This window comes from Rhinatrema bivittatum, chromosome 18 (genome assembly GCF_901001135.1).
Source record: "Rhinatrema bivittatum chromosome 18, aRhiBiv1.1, whole genome shotgun sequence".
In the NCBI taxonomy this organism is placed as follows: domain Eukaryota; kingdom Metazoa; phylum Chordata; class Amphibia; order Gymnophiona; family Rhinatrematidae; genus Rhinatrema; species Rhinatrema bivittatum.
The window spans coordinates 47,861,491-47,884,690 of NC_042632.1; the positions used below are offsets into that span (position 1 = coordinate 47,861,491).

The following is a 23,200-nucleotide window of genomic DNA, read 5'->3' on the forward strand; positions in this document are numbered from 1 at the left end:
AACCCTTCAGCAGGAAAAAATGAACTATTATATAGAGTAGATGAAACACTGCAAGTTGGACCAAATGTTTTGGTGGTACTCTCCCGAGGGAATTTCCACACATGGGCAGATGATAGGTAAGCAATAAGTCATGCCGGGCGTGTTGCAGAACAAATGTTACCACAGACAGCTCCAATTCCAGCTGGGAAGAGAAATGCTATGAGTGCAAGATGGTTTAGGACAGAGGTGGGAAATTCCGGTCTTCGAGGGCCACAAACCAGTGGCTTCTTCAGGATATCCCTAATGAATATGCATGCATACTGCCTCAGTTGTATGCAAATCACATAGTAAAGGGAGCACAAAGACCCAAGTGGTCCACCCAGTAAGATGTTCTGGGTTGCAACTGCTGCTTCGTGCAGGTTACCCCTTTGAAATGCGTTTGAAAACATTAACCTTCCTATATTCACTTATACGTATATGCACTTACATTTTAAAAGTACGTACACAAAAATACATCTAAACTTGGCTCGCTGATTTAGTAACCCCCCCCCCACCGACAGCCTTAGTGGGGAAAACGTCTTGCTGGTTTAGGTCCTATATTGGTCAGACACTGGCTGGAATAGATCGTCTGCACCCCAGAAAGTTTCTGTCTTTCTTACAAAAGCTTTTGCATTTGAATTCTTCCTTTCTTTGACCTAAGGGGCGTAATCATCATCATCAGACTTTGATGCTTACATCTTTAATCTGGAATGGTATTTCAAGGATCACTCTCCCTGACGCACTGTTTTTATTACTTCTGGGGTTGAGATCTTGAGATACTGAGAATTTACTGGAAACCGATCAAAAAAAAAAGCACAAGTAAACAAAACCAGGCAGTTAGCTTTCATACCAGACCTCAATTACTGATAGAATTTGCCAGGACTGCAAACACAACAATGAGAAAGCAGTAACTGTTCCTACTTCTCCTTTAGTTTTCCCCTGAGAAAACTTTTTTTTTTTTTTTTAAGCTGATAAGGAAAACCCTGAAGGGAACCTTCCCCAGACTAGACCACATACTGACACCTGGATTAGAGAGACAACTCAAAAACGTCCTCAAGGCTGACATGACGCCTACGGCTGTGTCACGTCGTCGTGCTAAGCACTAAAGCTGCACAACCACATTCTCGTTCCGGTTCATGCAGAGAGTGACAGATCCAAAAAAAAAAAAAAAAAAGGATCTACAGAAATATAGGAGTGCAGAAAATAACTAATCCTAATGGATGCGACTTTACCAGACCCTCACGGTCTCAACCAACCTACTGGCAATTTCATATGCACCAAGACCTAATAAATCCCCCCCCTTACGCGTTCCACACGGCATTCGTGCACAGATGCATGCATAAATTATAAAATTGTGCGTGCATGTACGCTCAAGTTGCTGATTTTAAAACATGTGCATATGTTATAAAATCGGCGTGTCCATGTGCGTGCGCCGGTCAATTTGAAAGTTACCGTCAAAATGAGCAAGGGTCAGTTGAGTGTCATGATAATTGGGGAAGGAGAATTAAAATAAATAAATAAATAAAAGACATAGTTGCAAGGGCTTCTGTTTTTCCAAGTAATTTAGAATAAAAATTAAATAGTCACCAGCAAGAGTTGGTAGCTCACTATGAAGCCATCAAAATTGTATTGTGAGAGCCCTTACCTTAGCTACCCATTATTAATGGTTTTCCTTTTCCCTGCTCACTTCTTGGCTTTTCCTATTGCTTATCCTGCACATCCTTTTTGCCCATAGATGATGCGTACTGTTACTCATCTCTCTCTCTCCTCTTTATTTCCCCAAACTCCTCCCCATTTCCTCAACCCTTGCATGCAAACCTCTTTTCTTCCCACAACCCATTTCCACGTTGATACACAGAATTCATGAATGAGCATGCAAGGCAATGCTCATTGTTTGCAATGCTCATTGTTCGCTCCCTGTTTGATGTAACTTTTTACCTTCTACAATGGTTTATTGTTATTGTTCCATGTTCTATGTAAAAAAACCCAGGTCTAACTTCCCAGACCAGGGCAACCTCTTTCGTTACTTGTAAACCGGACTGATTTGTATTGCATACAGGAATTCCGGTATATAAAAATTTAAAATAAATAAATAAATAAGACGATCCAAACCACCATCTAGTGAATGAGTGGTTTCCACTCATATTCTAGAGGTTTACAAGTGAAACATACGTCGTCGCCTTGCGCTACTGACGAGAAGACATGAGCTAAATGCAAAATAAACATACGTGTGCACGTTTTAACAGTGAATGATGGCAGATAAGTACCAGGAAGTGGTTTTTGTTTTGGTTTTGTTTTTTTTTAAGGGCAGTAGCAACTGGTGCTCTGTGCAGGCTGCCCCCAACGCTTCTGTTAAGGGTGATAACCTGGACCCACTTAGGTTTCCCAAGAGATCAGCAACCGACTTGATCCCTTCTGTTTTACCATTCCCCCCCAAGCTGAGCTCTAAAAAGGAGCTGCCAATTCAGAAGCCAGCGGTGAGGAAGGTTGCCACTTAATCCCCCCCAAACTGATCTGGCTCTGGTTTTTTTTTCCCCACCCCACTGCACACAGAGCTGTAAAGGTTTCTGGGATTCTGACCCAGCAGTTTCCTCCTGGTCCAGAACCCGGGCTGGGAACTGGAGCCATGAGCCATCACTCGTAAACTTATCCACAGACTCCTCCCCCCCCCCGTGAATGCCACCTCTGCCACCATTCTCAGACCACAGCCAGGAATCCAACTCCGTCCCCTTCCCATCGCAGCACCCAGCACTGCCACGGTGCCTAGCCCTTGGGCCTTGCACTTCCTGTTTTGTCTGAGGAAAACTTTAAAAAAAGCAGCACTACATCTCCACGCACGCAACGAGGCGGCAGCAGTCTGTCTGGGATGACCCGAGTTACGTGGCAACCCTAGCTTTGGGAGGGCGTGCCGAAGAAGAGGAGGTGGGAGATGTCTTCAGAGGTAAATGATTTCTGGTTAAACATTCAGCGCTGGTTTCTAAGAATACACACACACACACATAACGCAAGCCTTTTTTGCTGACTCGACACATACTGTTGTATATAAAAAAAACCCCTCACTACGGCGCTAGCGCTCTGAAACAAGGAAACGCAAATGAACAGAAAGCAATATAAATCACCCATCTCGTTAAAGTATTCAACCAGCAACCTCCCCTACACCTTGACAGTTTTCCTAATTCTGCTCCTGAGCCGTTTCCTATCGTATAAATAATTTTGGGGTACTCCACGGAGCTGATGTTTATGCCTCCCTCATTCTGATATGCAGAGACTGGATTTGACAGGGGCCAGCACGGCGAGTAAGATTAATTATGTTTTAAGCTCAGCTCAGCGGTCAGACATCAATAAATGCAGCCCATCTAGGACCTGCGGCCTTGGAAATGATCAGGTAGGAGTCTATCCACACATACCCTAGGCAGCAGGCGCTAGGATCAGCATCCGACCCCTGGGTCGATGCTATGGCAATCGAAGAATGCCTCACTGGTAACATTTACTGTACCAGCCCTTTAGAGCTATAGATCACTGCAATCATATTTATGGATTTTTACCTATTTAAACCTCATAGAGCCTATGGTATTAAGTATACTTACCACACTAGCAAAGTTGCCGATGTTTTAATGCTGATTATGCATAAATAATACTGCTGGGAAAAAACACGGAAAAAAGGTATGCATACACCAAATCTTCTGATGACGTCATGATGGAAGTGCAAAGTTTGGCTACAAAATAATGTTTTATTGTAAGTCAGGACAAGAGTACACCTTTTTGTTTTTTTAATAAATGAGAAGTACTAAATTAAAGTTTAATTACTGCATAACAACATTTAAAGGTGCACAGCTCGTTTGATAGGTAGCTGGACGGACTGGAACAGCCTACTTGACTTGCATTAAATATACCATTAGCTCCCCTCCTGTCCGAGCTCATTTCCTGGTATGGAGCTAGAAGACCTTTTCTGTATACGGGGACACCGAGTAGAAGTTGCGGGGGCTATTTGAAAAGTGCCCCCAGACTGGGCCGATGACCGGGGCCAGCCAATGATGAAACGCGCACACGAGCACTTCCTTCACACAGAGGTGGTGCAATGCGCACGACGCTTGAATATAAAAAGTAAAAATGTACGTTTCACCTAACGTACGTCGGCTCCTGATAAAAGCTATCAAGCTCTTAATGCGAGAGAGGAAGTTATCCCAACTTTCGTTCCTCGATTCTTCCTGTTCCACGTTGTTCACCTGCTATCACATTCCATTTGTTTCCCAGTCACAACACTAAAGACGCCAGAGGGTTAAGGTTTCTATTCTTCAGAAAGCATAACAAACAAATCATTTATAGCGTTTCAGTCGGTGAAATGCAGAAATGTAAACGAGCAAATTCTTTATTTTTCCATAATCTGAACTCATCAGAGACAGCTAGGGGAGACTGAAGGATGGCACGGGGTAGAAAATTTACCACAAACCAAGTGAAGCCTGCTACTGCAGCACTCCAAAAACGTGACAAGAAATGGTATCACAAAAACGTGCCAACAGCCGAAAAAGCAAGGCCCAACTTCAAAGGCACCAGATTCTAATCATTTGCTAAATAACGCACAGTTCAAAACAAATGCAGAAGGGAAAGAAACTCTCCTGCTTCCTTCAAAACCACTCCCCGCCTAGGGGGTCACTGCAGCCACCCACACGGGGGAAGATGGAAAATAGGTGGTAGGGTAAGAGCCAGTGCGCATACTATGAGCCTGAGCCTGCAGTCACGCACACTGACCGAACCAAAGTGCAGGCCTGGAGCAACACAAAGATGGAGTCTTCAGCCACTTCACATGAGAGGAGAAGAGACTGCAATTGTTCCTTCCTATCGGACATCTGTCGGTGTGCTAGAACGCACCAGACACATGAACTGTGATCACGTCTTTGGTGAAAACTTTGTATCTAGCCATGAAGCCAGCTAGGAGATGGGTATTGGTTTAGCAAAAGTCCACTCACTACCAGGAGTGAATATGCCGATGTATCTGGACTCAGATGACATCATCAGCATCCCACCAATCCTGTGGCTATAGATGCTGCCGACATCCAACCAAGATCAAAGTTGGAGCCTATGGAACTGAATATGCAATAAGTTCCAAATAGAGAAAAGGACTCTGAACTGTACAGACTGCGGATCTCTCTCAAGGGATTTTTCCCAAGGAACTTTCCCCCCACAAGAGATTCAATTCCCCAGAACTGACAGATTTGTGGTTGCCTTGCTGAGAGAGCTTTGACTGTTGCAGTTCACTATACCTGTGAGCTAGCAAGCCTAAAACTGAGTTCTGTGCTCAGGTTAGCCTGCTCCGGTAACCTTCTCATACTTGCCAACTTAGCCCCTAAGAGAACTTTGGTAAGCCAAGTCCTTTAGCCTGTTCCTACCAGCACACCTCACAGAGATATCTGAGACATGTCATTTGCCTGCCAGGGGTGCTGGATTCCCAACAGCTCTTCTCTGCAGGAATGTGACCTGCCAACTGCTAAGGGTGAGAGAAAACTGGCTTAATTACCTCTTAGCTGGGTTAATTAGTTTGGCATTGCGTACTGGACAAATGCAAGCTGACTTGGAGATAACGCAGGAGTTTATGTTTATGTTTTATAACAGTGCTTTGCTCAGAAAAAAACCTAGAAACTTAACAACAAAACTACAATTTATTGTTTTGAATATTGTATACTTAAGATGCTACAATAAAACTGACTGATTGCCTCACAAAAGTGCAAGAATTGCTCCCTTAAAAAAACTATTGAATTTGTATCATTAGATCAGTAGTTAAGTCTACAAGTGATGAGTAGAGTATCTGTCCTACGCTACCTACACTGATGGAATAGTCTTCTTAGTAGAGGTCAGTGGGGACGGTGGCTTTGTTTTGGATGCCAGAGATGACAATCCACAAAGTTGACATCAGAAAAGCTACACTGAGGCCTTCGCCTTACTTGTTCTTCTACTGTAACCAACCACTGATTCTTCTGGACCACAGCTAGCTGCAGCATATGAAGACAGAAGTGCCAACGGAATAGACATTTTGCTGATTTCCATTTTAATGAAGCATTTGATACGCTGGATCTGCTACCAGTAAAACCAAAGAACTTTAAATGCATGCTTTCTCTATACAAACAAAAAAAAACCAAAAAACTGCTTTTCAGTGTAATGGAAAGCAAGCTAGAAATATGGAAGCATCTGGAATTAATTATCTAAGCCAGACAATGTTTCCAGTACAACCTCAATGATGAAAACAAATCTTTCACTTGCAATTACATCAGTAAAAAGACAATGAAAATTGTTGAAGACTGGAGCAAATATACCTGCAAGACTGTGAACATGCTGAATTTCTCTTTGATGGCATCAGAAACTCCTCAGGTATCACCCAAAGCTTCTTTACAAAACTGATGATGACCTTGTAGAGCAAAGATATAAACACTCCGTCCATAAGGGAGATTTAATGTTATTTTTTATTTATATTCCATCTTTTGTGACTGGCCAGCCACTTCAAAGCAAAATATATTCAGGTGCTGTAGTCACTTCCCTGTCCCCAGAGGGCTTATAATTTGTTTATACCTGAGGCCCAAGTTCACAAGGCATGCTAGTGGGATTTTAAACCTGCTTTGCCTGCTGTTCTAACCACTAAGCCATTCTTCCACATTCCTTGCACAATTCACAAACCTCAAATGGGCTATTCTAGTGGTAGTGCTATACAGCAGACCCAGATTTGATTCTCAGGCCTGGTCTCGCTGCCCAGCAGGCAGCATTCATAGCCCCTGGTGGGGGTGTCTCAGCCGTCACTCAGCGACGACTCCTACCGGCTACGGCCTGGGTGCACGCAGCCCGGCTTCTGGAGGTAATCACGGTCTGTGGCTCCTGGCCAAGGACGGTCACCACAATGGTTGGGTAAGGGAAGATGACCGTGAGAGATGCTCACTGCCCAATAGAGGCCTAGTTCCAGCTGAGCTGGAAACCCGCCCCCAAGAAAAAGCAGGAAGAAGCTGCCAGGCCAAAAAATAGAATGAAACAAAGAGATATGCACCACTGTGAAGCAGGAGAACCACTCAATATATTTCAAAGCTCTTGCACAGTCAATGTTTTGGTTTTTCTTTTGTTATTCACAGTTATTTCCTGTAACCTGGGCAAGAAGTTCACATTTTACAAACAAACAAAAAAAAAGTTGCATCGTTTTTTTGGGGGCGGCAGAATCGCATTTTACTGTAGAGAAGCAGGAGGGAGGCGTGGGGGGAGAGATGTTTTAAGCCATAAAAACACGCTCTTGTGAAAATAAAAGCATCCTTTGACTTGTTACAAGACGCTTTGTTCCAACCGCAGGCTAACTTTCTTTTCCACCCTTCTGATCTTCTATAGACGCACAGCTCAAAACAGGACCTCACTAAAACCTTCAAAAAACATAAAAAAATAAAAATAAAAATAAACTAAGGAAAGTACCCTGGCAGCAGAGCCAGCTGCGATACAGGAAGGAAGGATTAGTGGCTTCTGACGCCCTTTCTACGAGACCACAGGGCCTAGTTCACTGTGCCGGCCGGCGTGCGCCTGACTGGGGCTCTGGCTGAACTGCCGTTTGTCTCATCCACTCTCCGCATGCCAGGAAAAGAAGGGGGGAACAAGAATTTCAGGTTAACTTCTATTCTTCAGACAGGCGGGAGTAGCCGGCAGTAGGCAAAATAAATCTGGGGGTTTTTTTTGTTTTTTTACTACAAAGAGTGACCCAAGCAGGCAGGGATATTGCATTCCCTTTGTGACTTATCGGTTTAAGCTGGTGGGTTGGTTTCTCACAGGTTTAATCAGCCAGGCGGCAGGCTACTTGTGAAGGAGTTCAGCGGGCCGTACTGCAGGGGCTATTCTCTCGTCAGAAAAGAAAAAAAAAACAAAACAAATCCAGCCACTATCCCGGGAACGGGAAGCTACGCGACGCCATGCAGGAGATTTTGGATCCGCTCCTTCCTGCTGCTGAAGTAGGAAAAATACAAAAGGTGCTGCCAAAACAAAAAAAAAAAAAAAACCCACAGGTAACCTGCGAGCATAGGAGGCAGGAGACACGGTTCCACCGTCTCATACCTGCTGGCCAGTTTCAGGAGCGAAACGAGTAAAGTGACCGGGACAAGGAAGACAAAACCAGCTTCCAAAAAAACCTCCTACTGCTCCGGCTCTCGCGGAGCTGCCCTTTTACTCAGGAGAGGGGGGGTCTGCAAGTTCAAATTTCTGAGACCGCCGGATGGAAGATATCAACCACGGCGACGTGGCGTGCAACCATGACGGCGGACCCCCTCCCCGGGCTAACTCTGGTGACCGCGTTTATACAACAACAAAAAGGTGAGGAGTTCTCAGAAAGGGGAAGAGGAAAACCAAAATGCTTAAATCCATGCATCTCAGCACAGAGAGGGAAACATCCCAGGCTCCGACACCAGCCTCGATATCCGTGGATTCTTCAAGAGGCGAAACACCTCCAAGAGCTGCTCGGCATCCTGCACGTCTTACGGGTTAGGTCTGGCCCTTTGGCGCCCAGCAGCCTCTTCCTCATCCAGTCTAACATGAACTTCAGCTAAATGTCAGCTCAGATTACGCTTGTGTCCTAGGGAAACTTCTTTTCAAGGGATTTATTTAATACTAAAAGTGCCAAGAAATTGCTGTGTACAGAGGGCCGTGCAGCCAGTCTCCTTACAGGCGGATGGGCGAGAAGGCACCGCATCGCAGGAAAGTTTAGGACCTCAGATTTCGCTGCTGTTGTTGTTGTTGCTGCTGGATACATCAGGCCGCTGCTGTTACTTCTGCCAATAATCCTCAGGGGAAGGCGGTGAGTCAGCGGCCAGCTAAGCCAGCCAGCGCGGACCAAGAAAAGGCTGCCCAGTTTAAGTGCTGCTGGGAAAGCAACACACACACACACACACACACTGCTGCAGAACCTGAGACGTTTCCATGGAACTAATGATTTGAAAACATTAATGATAAGGAAAAACAGCAACTTATGGCCATCTCACGGAAAGGAGTGAGAGAGAGAGAGAGAGAGAGAGAGAGAGAGAGGCATAGAAACGACAGCAAGATCCCTGATGAAGATCATAACATGGGACCGAAACGCCAGTCTGTGGATGCATTAATATAGAGTGTGTGTGTGAGTCCTGATTTGTGCTATTTCTCGAGCGTGCACGTTGTCAGCTTGTTTAAAATAAAAAAGAGTTATGTTACTCTGTACCGATGATCTGAGGACAGGTCGCACGAGAAAGCGCATAATCAGTGCTATTCCCCCCACCCCTCTGGGACTACCTTCTCAGCAGCACAGGCTCACGAAGCTCAGTACAAAGCTAAAGCTGAAGCACGAACCACCACAACTTTGGATCAAACACCCAACGATTACGTCTGCTTCTTCTGCCACCAGCCGAGTCATCTAAAGCATCTCAGCACGTTACAGCCTCTGGTTTTGACAGGCGCATTGCGCTCCTTGGGGAATGATGAAAATGCCAGAAGAGCCCACCTAAGCAGCGCTAATGTCCACGTTTGCGGCTTACATGTACGGCAGCGAGTAGAAGACTGAAAAGTACCAGCTGCAGCTCAAGTCCTTTGGCCTGATTTTACGCTTGCATGGGCTCGTTGCTGACATCTGCACTTTTAATGCAACTCTTCTGGCATACAACTCTGGCAGTCCGGTCATGCTTCCTGGTAAAACACTAAGGGTAATTATTTGTGTACCCTGTGGCATCTTCCACTATAGAAACCCCCCATCAACTTTCTGCCCCCTCTCATCACCCTCCCAAAAAATACATCACGCCAAATCAGCAAGCGAAGGCTCACCATGCAGTTTGCCAGCTAACCAGCTGCTGTCCCTGGGAGTTTGTCCCAGTACAACTGCACACAGAAGCACCACGACAAGCTCAGGTGTCTGGCAACCTCCGCTGGGATAATATTATTGGTGCCATGCTCGATTTGGGCTGTGACAGAATTCCTCGGTTTCCAGGCCGCCTCCCCCCTAACCTTATGAAAAGGGCTGCAAAACAGCCAAGTACGTCTGGGAAGCCGGCCAGGAAAGAATTCTTCCTTTGCTTTCTCAGTTCATAGCAAACTGCATGGAGAGTGCGAAGCAAACGCGAACTAGGGGTGAAAATTCAAGAGCTGAATTCGAGGCCAGCTGCAGACCCCTGGCCATTTTGTAAAAGAAGGAATTAGGATTTTAAAAAACAAAAAGGTACAATCCGCTTTAATTTTCACACGGATGTCAATGGCGTGACTCTGCTCGAGAGCCTGGGTAGCGCGGGCAGCACGAGGGCTGCCAGCTGGCTCTGACTTTTGTTTTGCTTTTTTTTCTTTTTTTTTTCCAGGAAAAGGAATATGCGCCAGTCCTGGGGTTTTATCTCTTTGCATGCATGCAAGTTGTAGCCCTGATTTCTCTGAGAAAAAGGCAGAAAACAAGTCCATGCATGCCCTGGGGTAGACACAGGACTGACTCAACTTGCCCCAGGAAAAAAAAAAAAAAAAAAAAAGATGGAAGCAGCCGAGTATGCAGGACAGATTTTTTTACATTCCATTTTATACTGCCTTATTGCACAATTATAAATTCAAAAACGGTTTACAGCAAATAAAAATACAATTAGTACAAAATAATCCCTAATGTATAGAATTAAGGAACACAAGGAGGGTCATTTTTAAAAAGGACTTCTACAGGCAAAAACAGTGCTTTCCCCGTACTGGAGACCAGGTTCTTGTCCACCATTGCAAAGCGAGTTGAAGCCATTTCAAACTATACAACTGCATCGAGGCCCAGAATTCACGAGGCCCAGAATTCACAATCCAATGACTCATAAAACACCTTGCCGTTTGTATTTAATATTTATTCTATACTACATTTATATTGTATTTTGTTAACTAGTCTCTCCTCTCTTCTTCCTTCCAAGTTCGGCTTCCCTTGTTAAATGTAACTGTACCTTCTGTCACCACAGTTCTAGTTCCATGTATTTATTATCATTTTTTGTATTTATTGCACCCCCGTTCTATGTAAACCAGCAAGATATGTTTTCATGATTGCCGGTATATAAAAACTCTAAATAAATAAATAAATAAAAAATAAATATGCAGGAAAAAAAATATAGTTTTACCCCCAATCACCCTTGGAGATCATCCTTCTAGTTTCTATCCCCTCTCTGCCAGAACATTCTTCCCAGTGTGAGGCATGCGTGCCAGAGATTTGCCTGCACTCTGCCTCGACTGTATGCATCTCTCTCATGCCCACTTGGGATAGCCTGAAAACCGGATAGTCTGCAGCCCATTAAAGGACCAGAGTTGTCAGCTCTGCGGCACACACCCGACACCATGGCAAAAAAAGTATCAGAAGCAGTGGGCTATCATCATAACCCGTATGCCGGTGACCATGAATGATTCTGGGCCATTAACTCGACTCGCTCCAGACGCTAAAGCTTACAACAGCTGGTGCTCACCTTGGGCAGCAGAACTAACGTGTGGGTGACGGCAGTATGGCTGCCACATTAGTGCACCCAAATATACAGAAATAAAAGTGAAGGAGAGAGTCAGCTCATTGGCTAGAAGCAGCCTAGAAGGATTTGCACAGTGCACCAAGCCTGCCTGCAGGAAAACCCCCCTCAGTCTATGTGAAAGCCAATGGCACGCAGAGTAAAGCGGCGACTGCAATCTATGGGGAGGTGGGAGATAACGCGGGACTTTGCTTTCTCCATGGACAAGCAGGACGAACAATCCCACATGTGGGGAACTCCCAAGCCAAGGCTTGTCTTGCTGTTCGCTTCCATCCAGCCTCCGCAGGTCAACCATACCATTTGGCCAATAGTGGGAGGAGTTTAGTCCACCTATATTTTAAAATTGATTTTTGAGAACTGACTGACCCTACTGTCCACATGGGAGTTAAGCCCCTATAGGCAGTAGTGGGATGCAATCACACGTGCCGTACGCCACAGAGGTCAACCCAGTATACACTGCGGAAGTGGCCACTGTCCAGGCTTGAGGAGCACACACACACACGGCCACGCAAGGAAAGAAGACGGATGCATGGTCAGAGATCCAGGCCCTTCCTGGCCTACTTGTATCACGGCAGACAGCGAGCTGCGTGGATATCCCGATTTCTTTTGTCCTGCCCAGACAGACAGGATTGCAAGAAAGCTTTATCCCCACATAATGCCACTTCTTTTGGCAGCATATACGGATCAGGAAAGAAGGCGGGCGGGATATGACTTCCCGATTTAAACGAAAGCTCGAGACTTCCCTTGGCAAACGTTTTGGAAGTGCATGCAAGGCTACCCCGGTTGGGAAGGTGACCTGCGCGAGTTGACTAATCCTCCACGCTGGCCTTTTCCCATTAAGCCATGCCTGTCCCTATGCCCCGTAATTCTGTTCCTAACTGTAGTTTCTACCATTGAGCCCAGCGCTGACATCAGGCTGACTGGTCTGTAGTTTCCAGGATCAACCCTGGAGCCCTTTTTAAAAAAGAACTGGCATACAATTGGCTACCCTGCAGCCTTCAGGTAGAGTGGCAGATTAATTATAGGTTACGGATTAACAGAACCAGACGTCAATTTCATATTTGAGCTCCTTCAAAACTCTGGGGTGAATACTATGAGGTTTGGGGATATGATGCTATTTAGCCTGTCAAATCTGCTCTAATACGTCCTCCAGTTAACAGCGATTTACTTCTGTTCCTCTGACTCATCCCCCTTCAAAGGACAGTTCTGGCGTGGGAATCTCCCCAGTAAAGACTGAAACGAGTTTAGTTTTCCGGAGACGGCTTTGTTTTCACCAATAATCCCTTCTACCCCCCCCGATCTTCCAAATCCAAGGCAAAATTACCTTCCACGATGGACAATGCTCTCAGTCTAACATTCTAACGAATTCAGAGTTCACGAAAGGTGCTAGGCTGACAGCACTAGAGCGAGAAGAGAGCGGAGAACCGGCAAATGGTGCTAACAGGGCAAACTCTGTGCCCGATGTGATCGATTTTAGTTGATTTATTGAGTTAAACACAATTCCATCAGTACGCAATGCGTTTGCCAATCAATGCCATTTATGCTGGGGGCTTCACCCTCATGACCGAACTGAGGTTTTACTTCGACATGGCTCTCTGAAGCCAACACGAGGCACCTCAGAATCAGCAGGCCTATGACTCAAAAAGGGAGCCCTTGAGCCGATTCACCGAGCCACGCAATCTTCGGCCAGTTTGGCTGCCGCTCCATATTCCTTTAAAAAAAAAAAAAAAAAAAAACTCATAGGACTCGAGGATCGACATCTGTGCGCACCAAAACCATATCCGCTGCTCCCCAAGAGCAAAAGCGGGTCGGGATTAAAAAAAAAAAAAAAGGAAGCCACGCCACGGAGAGAGTGCTGGCCGGCGCCGAAATGTCAGCTCACCGCAGTGGTTCACCCGACCGAGTGGAATTAAGTCGTTCTCAAACCCGGACAATAAAAAAAAAAACGAGTGAAGGACGCAAACCTGACACACAGCCAGGGAAGCGAGCTCTGCTCCTGTGACACGCAGCAATCTGCTGACGCAGGGTCTCTTTTCAAGATGACTGAAGTACTTTCCCTGGCTCTGGAAAATGCGCTTCCTGCAAAGACCTGGACAAGGTACTCGCACTTAAGTGAAAGAGAGGAGGAGCTCTCCAGTCGCTACAACACTATATTTAGATACAATTCCAGCCCCGGCTTATAAAATATTTAATTTCTCATTTGCTCGTATGAAGGACAGAGCCTCTGTCAAGTTAGTTAAGGAGTTTCTCCTGCCCCGGCTGCTGGCAAACTTATTCTGACATCACAACCAGAGGATTAGGAGGCTTTAATGAGAGCAGAAGCAGCGGAGGGAGATGAATTTTAATGGGCCAGGATCGTGTTTTCACAGAAGATTAATAAAAAGGACGCGACGAATGCAGGAAATATGTGATAGAAATTTAACTGTCTTTAAATATTCTGAGCTCGAAAAGTCAAGCATTCCCTGGTGTACTAGCACTGTAAGGGTAATCACAAAAAAATCTAATTCTCAGTCCTAGATAATTCAAAAGGGTAAAGAGGAGTTAGCAAGGAAGAGAGGTACAGGATGCTATACCCTGCTTAAGACGTGGTTATAAAGTTGGCCATGTTGGAAGACGAAACTAAAAATTAGATGCTGGCTGGAGGCCAGAATGTTTGAATCTATGCTGTTGAAATGGCATTTCTTCTGTCTGCTATTTAAATCAATATTATTCTACCAGTTTCCTGTCACACGTCAGTAAAATCTCAAGAATTCCAAGCACGTTCAATAGGGGAAAAAAAAAAAAAGTTTAAAATCTCATCCTCTACGGCTGCACGAATAACACACAGGACAGCAGGCGAGGCTTTCGGCCAGGCCTCCACAGACCTGCAATCGTAATCTCCCACAACAAAAAACTATGAACGACAGTGGCAAGAGAGATCGCCCTGCACCAAGCAGTGACTCCTCTGCTAACATCTCGTGCATAAATAACTCGGCATTTCTAACGATGCTCCGGCAGGGCGCCTGTAAGGGCACAGGACAGGATGCATGGCAGGAAGTCCTGTATTTGCACACAGGCTTTATTGGATTTCCATCTACAGGGGATAAAAATGCATATTGGGAAGAGGAAGCTCTCTCCAGACAATGGGCTTCCTGATCCAGGTGTGCACCCACCTCTAACTCTATAGGCAGGGACAGTAAAGCCGATAGCTCAAAAACGTAAAATGAACGGCTCTATTAACTCTTACTGCATGTGTGCACAGTCCAAAAGATCCCTAAAGCTACAGGGAAATGCGGATCAGATTTGGAGTTCTGCGGGCAACACCGCGTATCCTCCTACGTCAAAGCCGAGCACTTTTGCCTTCAAGGGTGATTTTCATCTCAGGCTCCAGATAAGATCTTCCTTTTGGCCAAGTACAAGGCAATAAGGTACTAGACCTCTTAGCCTACAAACTCTGTAAGGCTGCTGGCTGCTACAGCCCCTTTGTTTTTAAACAAGAAACTAAAATGGAATGAAAACAAAAATAAAATAAAAATAAATAAATACATATTTATATATTCTTGCACACCCATAATAAAAAACAACAGAATGTTGTCTAGATTTGCTTTTTTGATGACCAAACATTTCTCTCTTTACTGCTCTGTGCCTTGCCTGTATATCTTCACTGTCACAAACTAAGATTGATCCTAGAAGGGATAGACGTGATGCATTTGCTAATTAGTCTCATTCAGGGTCTGGGGGTGCATTTCTTTTTATCAAACCCACGATTCATCTTACTTTACATTCCGCCCGGTACATCATGTATTTTTTTGGCACTTCTTCTCTTTTGGCGTTCTGTGAAATCCGGGGATGTAAACTGGAAAGTCCCAAGTTAAGACGGCCTACGCCTTTCCGCAAGCCTCCCTAGCCGGGAGGGCAGGACCCGGGCACGTCCAAGCAAAGCTTACCTGACCTTTGGCTCCGGAATTGCTTCCACGCCTGCCGGAACCTGGACTCCCTTTTCCCACTCCTGCCTCCACGGATCGGCCAGGATGTAATACTCATCCGAGCCAAGCTGCTGCGAGTCGGGTATCTTCATGGCCGTGATCAGATCAGTGCGAAAGACCTGAAACAAGCAAACAAAACAAAAATAAAACGGTGAGGAGGAAACAGGACTTCAGAAAGGGAAATCATCCGCCCAGACGGAAGGCGCGCCGAGCAGTCGGTGGATTCCAGGATCGGCAGTCGACAAGGTGATCCGATCACTGAATAAGATGCGGTAGCAGGGGGAGGGGGGGATATGAATAGCCTTGCTGAACAGGTCTGGGGGAAGGGGAATCTTTCAATCTGTGCATCTGCGATGGTCAGAGAGGATCAGAAGTCGCTACCCGCCAGATCGAGACCTGCACACCACAAAAGCCCACCCGCGACCAGGGACAGCTGATTTCTGCATCCGCTTCCCTAGGAACTGCTGCTCCACCCCCCTCTCCCCCCTCCCATGACCTCAGATTCCCACCCCGGCCTGCACATGTGATCAGCGCTCCCTCCAAGGCTTTGAGGACTGCATTACTCCTATAGGGGCTGAAGTCTGAAATCTTGGGGTAGCGCTCGATACTAAATTGAGTTTAAAATCCCAGATTAGAGCAGAGGCTAAATCTTTTTTTTTTTTTTTAATTAATTAATAATGGTACGGCAACCAAAAAATTGAGATTTCTGATGGAGACTTAAGAACAAATAGCTCAGGCTCTGCTTTTGTGTACGCTTGACTATTATAATGCGCTTTTATTTAGGCCACCGAAAGTCATGATGTGAGTACTACAATTAGATCAAAATGCAGCAGCCAGGATTACAGCAGAAATTAAATACCACGAATGAGTTACTCCAGTACTGAAGAAACTTCACTGGTTGCCCACACAAGAATGAATGCAATGTAAGGCGCTGACTTTAGCTGGGAAGGCTGCGTGCGATGACCTCAGCCAGCAAGTGTCACCGCTGTCCCCCACCCACCCTGCCGGAGGCTGTGAACGCTGCCTCCGTAACATCCAAGCCCCAACCCGTCCGAGGAATGAAGACCCGACCGGGAATCAAAAGGAAAAAAGAAAAAAGAAAAAAAAAAAGTTTAAACAGTTTTTCAGTGATTTTAAAAGGACAGAATCTGAAAATGCTTGGGCGAGCACGTGGACGCTTGCACTATGGTTGCAGACTTAACTAGTAACATTTGTGTGGCTCCCAATCCTCACAAGCAAGAGAAGAGAGGTTATGGGGGGGCAGGAACCCTCCAAAAAAAAAACAAACAAACCAGGCAGCCATCAATTTCCACAGGTGCGTTAGAGCTGCTGGTCTCGGAGTTTTTGCAGGGAAAAGACCCGGGTGCTTTGTTCTCTGGGCTCGGCACAAACTCAGAGAAAACATCTTTGCTCATCCGTCTCCCCCAACCCCCCAAATCACCCTTCGAACGGATGCCAGGAGGTCGGACAACTGGAAAATCCAGGCCTTCACCGCGCTGAGCCTTGCAACATCTGGACATGGCCACCGGTTCCACGTCGGAAAGGAACAGGTTAATCCACTGGCAGGCACGCGGGGAACTACAAACCCGAGACCGAACCAGCCTGCTCCTTACAAAAAAAAAAAAGAGAGCCGGCTGGCAAGCCCTAGTGCCATCGTAGCTTTCCTTGCCGGGCTCCCAGAGCAGGCAGCAATTACCGAGTGACGTCCGTGAAACTAGTCAAGAAAAGATTTCAGCCCGCGCCCATCGTTGGCAGCCGCGTCGTCTAAATAGCGTTGGTGGTGCTGCTTAAAAATGGGGAGGTTCACCCTGGCCTGGATGGACGGAGCAGAGCCCACACACAGCCTTGCAAGGCAACGTGCCTGAGCAACCCTCATCCTCCACCGCCTGGCCTAACGGAGAGAGAAAAAACAATTCGGAAGGGCAAGCAAATTCTATACAAAGGCTTTGCACGAGCCTACGAATGATCCGCAGAGGGCTCACTCTTCAGTCTGCTGAAGCCACGGTAATTGTTAGAGCCTACAGTACAACGAATGGAAGAAGAGAAAACAAACAAAAAAAGATGATATCCACCATCCGTATCTCTTTCCAAAACCCGCAGCAAATCTCAGCATCCCATTAAACTGCTCCGGGTACTCCCCCCAGAGTCCGCAACACGTTTGCAGCCCCTAGAAAATGATCTTCTGGGGTGTTTTCCTTTCCTCAGCACTTCCCAAAACTGTTTCTGGATTCACAGGTAGAGAAACCCAATAACCCCCCCCCCCCCCCCCCCCACACACACACACACTCCATAATAATCAGAAAAGGATTCCTCTGCAGCAAGACTGGCCAAAGCAATGCTGACTCTCTGAAGGATAAAAGGGCATCCCTGGATGAACGTGGACGGGTCCCTGCCCATCCGCCAGCATCTGAGATCATCTCCCCTCCCAGCACTAATGCAAAGGCGAGAGCCTGCTCCACATTAAGAGGGCTGGGGGGGGGCACTGCTTTTGGATTATGCATCAGGTGCCTTTCATACAAGCCATCCCTCTCTTTCCACATCTGTAAACTCCAAGGGAAGGCTGGGTACAGAAAAAATTTAAAATAAAATCAGGTGCAGAAGTAAAATTTCCACAGGACAGGAAGAAATGCCCCTCTCTCCGCCCCCCCCCCCCCCCCCCCAAGCTGGCCCCACTTTTTTTGGCAGGTTGAGAAAAATGCAGAGGGCCGAATATCGCCTGCCTCCGCCACAGCAACTGTCATTTCTGAGCTGGGATGGCAAGTGAGAGATGGAACCAGATGTTGGCCAGAAGAGAAGCCCGCAGCCCTGGGGTATTGCGAAAACCAATATGATCATAAGAACAGCAAGGTAAATAAAGAAAAAGAAAAACACACATTAACCCAACTGTCAGTTCAAGTAATCCTCCCAATCTCAGTTAATTAGTCAAGTCAGCCTAACCAGTGTTCTGCATCTCCTCGATCTGAAAGAGAATTTTTCACTAAATCTACTGATATAGCTGCCGTATCTTCTTTTACAAGTGTAATTACCAACCCCACATCTGTAAGATTTAAGTCAGACTGGACATGACAAAGGTCCAGTTACCTGAAGGAAGAAAAAAAAAAAATCCCACGACTTTTCAACAGCTTCGTCTATATTAACAGCTCTGCCAGGCACTCTGGGGCTTTTGCAAAGCGACAGAATATCCCACGCTGCTGTCCAACAAGGTCCCTCCTCCTAAGCTGCGTGCCGGCTTTCGGAAGCAGAAACGTCGTACGCGCAGGTTAAGCGTCCGTTTGGAATCTCCAGCCTCGTTCACGTCAAAAGATCTTACAAGCCGGCGGAAACCCGAACGCACCTCTGTTTCAATACACGGCACAACGCAGTCCACTAAGGCAAGAAAATCTCTTCAAAGCAAGCAGGCCCCTCTCACTGACCAAGGATAACCCCAAATCTAAACCTTCAAGCACTTGCTTCTCACATGAACTAATTATATATATATTTTTCTTTCACTCTATATTTATTAAATTTCAAGAATAATATACAAAAGCATAACAACCTTTGCATTCAGAAACATGGAAATATACAAAAATAAAAAAACCAAACTCCAGAATCTATTTCCTCAATTAATTCCAAATCTAGGTCAAAGCAACATTATGGAGAGAAGACTCAGCATTTACAGGAGAACAAACAAATAAGAAGAGAAATTACACAGCAGGACTGCAAAACAAAATGCACGGAGCAGGAGAAGATGTAAACCTTAGAGTCCAAAAATAGTTGCAATTGTTTCAACACTGAAATAGTCGCGTGCCTTGGAGAAAGGAAACCTTTATGCCTCTCTTGAGTTCTCCTAGCCAAATCTTAAGAGACTGACAGTAAAAAAAAAAAAAAAGAGCATTAAGATTCCTGAAGTACAAACTCGTAACTTTACTGAGGTCAGATTCCATAACAAAATATATCAATAAAGTAAGATCTCAGCACCAGAATTTTCTGGGTAATTCGTCAAATCAAAGAATTCGAAATTAGATTGAGAATTCCGGTTTAAAGAAACACTTGGATGACGAGAAGCAGGCAAAAAAAACAAACAAACCTGAGAGAACATCCAATTCAAAATGCAATACTTCGAGAAAATGTTTCCTCAAAAGTCAAAACTGGCAGTTCTCCAATAAACAGAAGAAAACCGGGCATACAAAGGCTTAGCTGCCTGGATTGCTTTTCCAGGAACTGCAACTTCCTAGATGAAACAAGTCGCTCCTTAATAAGTAGTAAAGTCCTTGACATCTTGCATGGCTGCCTCCAGCTTAGAAGAAAACAGGTCTGTCTTGGCAGCACAGTTATTTAAGGATTCCCCAAACCCCATATGGAAACCGCTGTGAGCCAGTTAAATTGCCTGTCCATTTCTGAAGCGCCTTCACTCATTTGCTTTATCAATAAAACCCTTCAACAAACGAAATGGTCCCCTCTATTTGTAAGCACCAGTACAGTGCACAGAACGCTCTGGGACCTTCCAGCGTCAGAAGAAGTAAACCGCATGGCGCGAACAAGCAATTTACTCTACACTTTCCGAGTGGCTCTTCAGCCTACGGCCACAATAATTTTCTTTAAATGCAGTAATCAAGCTATCGCATACCTATTTCATCCAAAAGCAACACTCCCGTTATTCTTCTGACCAATATTTAACCGAGGCGGCTCTACGGCCTTCCTTCTTTTCCACTGAACATGAAGCCAAAGATGAAAAAGTTACCAGTCATGCCGACAGATTTCCCTCAATTCCGTTGGGTCCTCCTGGCACGTCTGTGCTTACGGCTGCAATTAATCCAGAAAAAGATTGCGAGGGTCCTGTAAAATGCCCAGAGGAGCCCAACCAATCTGGACAGTCCTACCAGGATATGGTTTAATAATGTCACTTATGTAATTCTTGGTCACGCACAGTTGACCAACTCCTGTACCCCCAAATTAACAAGGATAAAGGAAGTCACGAGGATAGTCACACTGGATAGTCTTCCATTGCGTTACAGAAAAAAAGAGAAGGGCAAGGGGTGAAGGATATTTACTTGGAATCTCTCCAAAAACTGGAAGTCTGGATTCTCTGGACTCATTCCACATGTTTACAGATTCTTCAGCTAAACGTGCAAACATTCCCTGCCAGAGGACTGCTGGTTTGGGTTAGATAATGCAATCCTTGGTCAAATTTAGAAAATTGCTAACCGGTTTTGAACTAGGAAAAAAGTAAACAAACATAACGGAACGCACTTTAAACCTAAATGAAGCCAATTTACAACATTTAGACAAAATTGCAGCCACTGGGACAAAAATGTTCCAATTCTGTCTTTATCTGCCATCATTTCCTGTTCCTATTATCTCCTGCAGGTTATTACTGCTCGCGGTGTTGTAAGAAACGGCATTTCTAGCAGACTGGAAGATGTCAAGTTATAGGACCTTTGACCCAGTTCTTCGCACACCAGCCTTCTGTTCCCGAATAAACCTGCATCGTCCTCCCTTCTGGCTCATCCTCGCTCTGGTCAGCGGAATAACTGGTGAGGAGGACTGTCCCTAAAGCCAAGCCGCCGCCACCGATGAATCTGCTTCAATTAAACTGCATCCCTCGGACGTCGGAAAGGGGCCCGGGGCTTGAAGCCCGACCTGGCGTCAGTGCACAGAGCTTCAGGCTGCATCCCCTGCACCAATGAACCAGGAATGCAGCAGAGAGACGCTTCTATCGCAACCAGATCAACAGGAACGCTGCTAATCCAAAAGTTTGAGACATCAGGCCCAGGATACCCTACATTCAGAGCATAAAAAAAAAAAAAAAAGGATACTTTGCTTTCTCTTTTCATCTATTGTTTTTTTTTTTAATTACTAACAGAGGCTTCATGTAATGTCTGAAGTAAAATAGCACGGGAATAAACACAACCAATATTTATAGTTTAAACGCAGGTTAGCTTCCACAACAGTGGGAGAAGAAAGATGCCAAAATAAAATATGTTCTTTTTGTAAGAAAGACAGAGAAGGCATCTTGATAACTTCCTTTTTTTTTTTGTCAATTTGGCAGCGATCCAAGTGCTTCCTTTTGCATACCAATTTGAAGGCATCAAAGGCTACGGTATAAAAAAAAAAAAAAAAAGGATCAACAAAAGAATCCCTCATGTGATAACTTCTGCCTAGTACATGGGGAAAGCATTGTTCAAATGACACCAAGAACAGGATTTTCGGAAGTTGCTGTCCAGATGTTTGCACGTCTGTGAATGTCGCCGAGTCAGTCAGTGCTCCCATAATGCCAGCAAGCCGCACTTCGAAAGGTCCTGACTTGACAAATATCAGTACACCTACGAACAATGGGAAGCTCACCGCCGAGCTAACCCCCGTGCCAGTCCAACCTCAACAAGCTACACATGAATCCAGGGTTTTTCCAGGACCTGTACAGATGCTAAAATCACTCGCCACATGGAAGAGACTCCTCCTCTGAAAAAACAAACAAGAGAGCCATAATCGTGACCTGCAGACAAAAGGAGTACCCCTTCCCCTCAAAATAAAACAGAAAGCAAACAAAATCGCTAGCTTTAATGAAGCATCCCCAGTTTATTGGTATTTTCTTCAATCATGTGTCTGTGCAATCTTAAGAAACTGACTGTCAGGGAACCAAAAAAAAGAAAAGGCCCCAGTTAATCTGGAGCAGTTGCTACAGCAGAATAAATATGTTTTCTTCTAGGCTTCTCTTGTTTTGTTTAATTTTTCTTGTCAGGAACAGATGGCCCACATTTCATAGGACTCTCGCACTGTGGCATTATGTGTCAAAGACACAGATTTTGTTTGTTTCTTTTTTCTATTTTACCAAATTCGAACACGTGTTTAAAAAAAAAAAAATTGCTTAGCGGACAAAAAAAAAAAGGGGGAAATCAATGTGATTATTGCCTTTAAATATAAATAAAAAGATCCGAATTAAAAAGTGCATTTCACTGCTGTTCAGCACCACGGTCTGGACAGCTCCTGCGATGGACAGATGGACAGTTGGGCATATGCCAACACCAAAATTAATACTGCTTTAAACACCTATTAAAACAAAAATCTAAAGAGTAGAAAAGGATAATGCTTTAGGATGAATGGGATGTGGCTAAATAAATATAAACAGATCGTTGGCCTGTTGGTTTACAAAATGAGCTCGTCTACTGGACCTCGGATCTTGTGTCTCTTTCGAATCTCCGTTATTCTACTCTCTCTCGCTTCTGAATTATTTGTGACAGCTGAATACAGCATGGATTGGATAGCGGTGAAACAGAAATGCCTGCCGCCAAGTCGCACAGCAGAAAGATAATCAATTTCCCCCCCCCCCCCCCTCTCTGGAGGGGAATATTCTCTAAAGTTCCCCACTGTTTAACGATACCGGTTCTACCGATCCGTTCGGGCCCAGGTAATTGCTTCTTCAGAACGGTTATTAAGGAGCTGTTTACAGGTCCGAATGCAAATCTAATACCCCGAGAAAGGGCCATTTAAAACGTACGGGCCAGACCCCGGGCAGAGGCAGAGCAGCTCACCTTCTCGTACCGCATACCCAGAGGCCCTAATCACGGATTCTCCTTCCAAAACGGTCAGGTTGGGCCAGTAGAGTTAGAAGAACGGGCGCAGGGCAGGGCAGGAGAGCTCCGGGGGACCTCGCTTTCCTACCTCTTCTGCCACCGATTCTCTGCGCCACCGAGATGAAGGCACAATGTTTGTGGAGTTTAATTATGCAAAGAACATAAGGGGGGAAAAAAAAAG

The 23,200-nt window shown here is 45.4% G+C and overlaps 1 protein-coding gene across 2 annotated transcripts in view; it reads right to left on the reverse strand.

Moving 5' to 3' along the window:
* Window positions 1-23,200, reverse strand: part of JADE2 (jade family PHD finger 2) — a 117,730-nt gene that overhangs the window by 72,533 nt on the left and 21,997 nt on the right. For both annotated transcript variants that reach the window (XM_029584118.1, XM_029584117.1), the window contains exon 5: window positions 15,431-15,588. In XM_029584118.1, coding sequence (XP_029439978.1) covers window positions 15,431-15,588 — 158 coding nt within the window. The remainder of the gene's footprint in view (window positions 1-15,430; window positions 15,589-23,200) is intronic.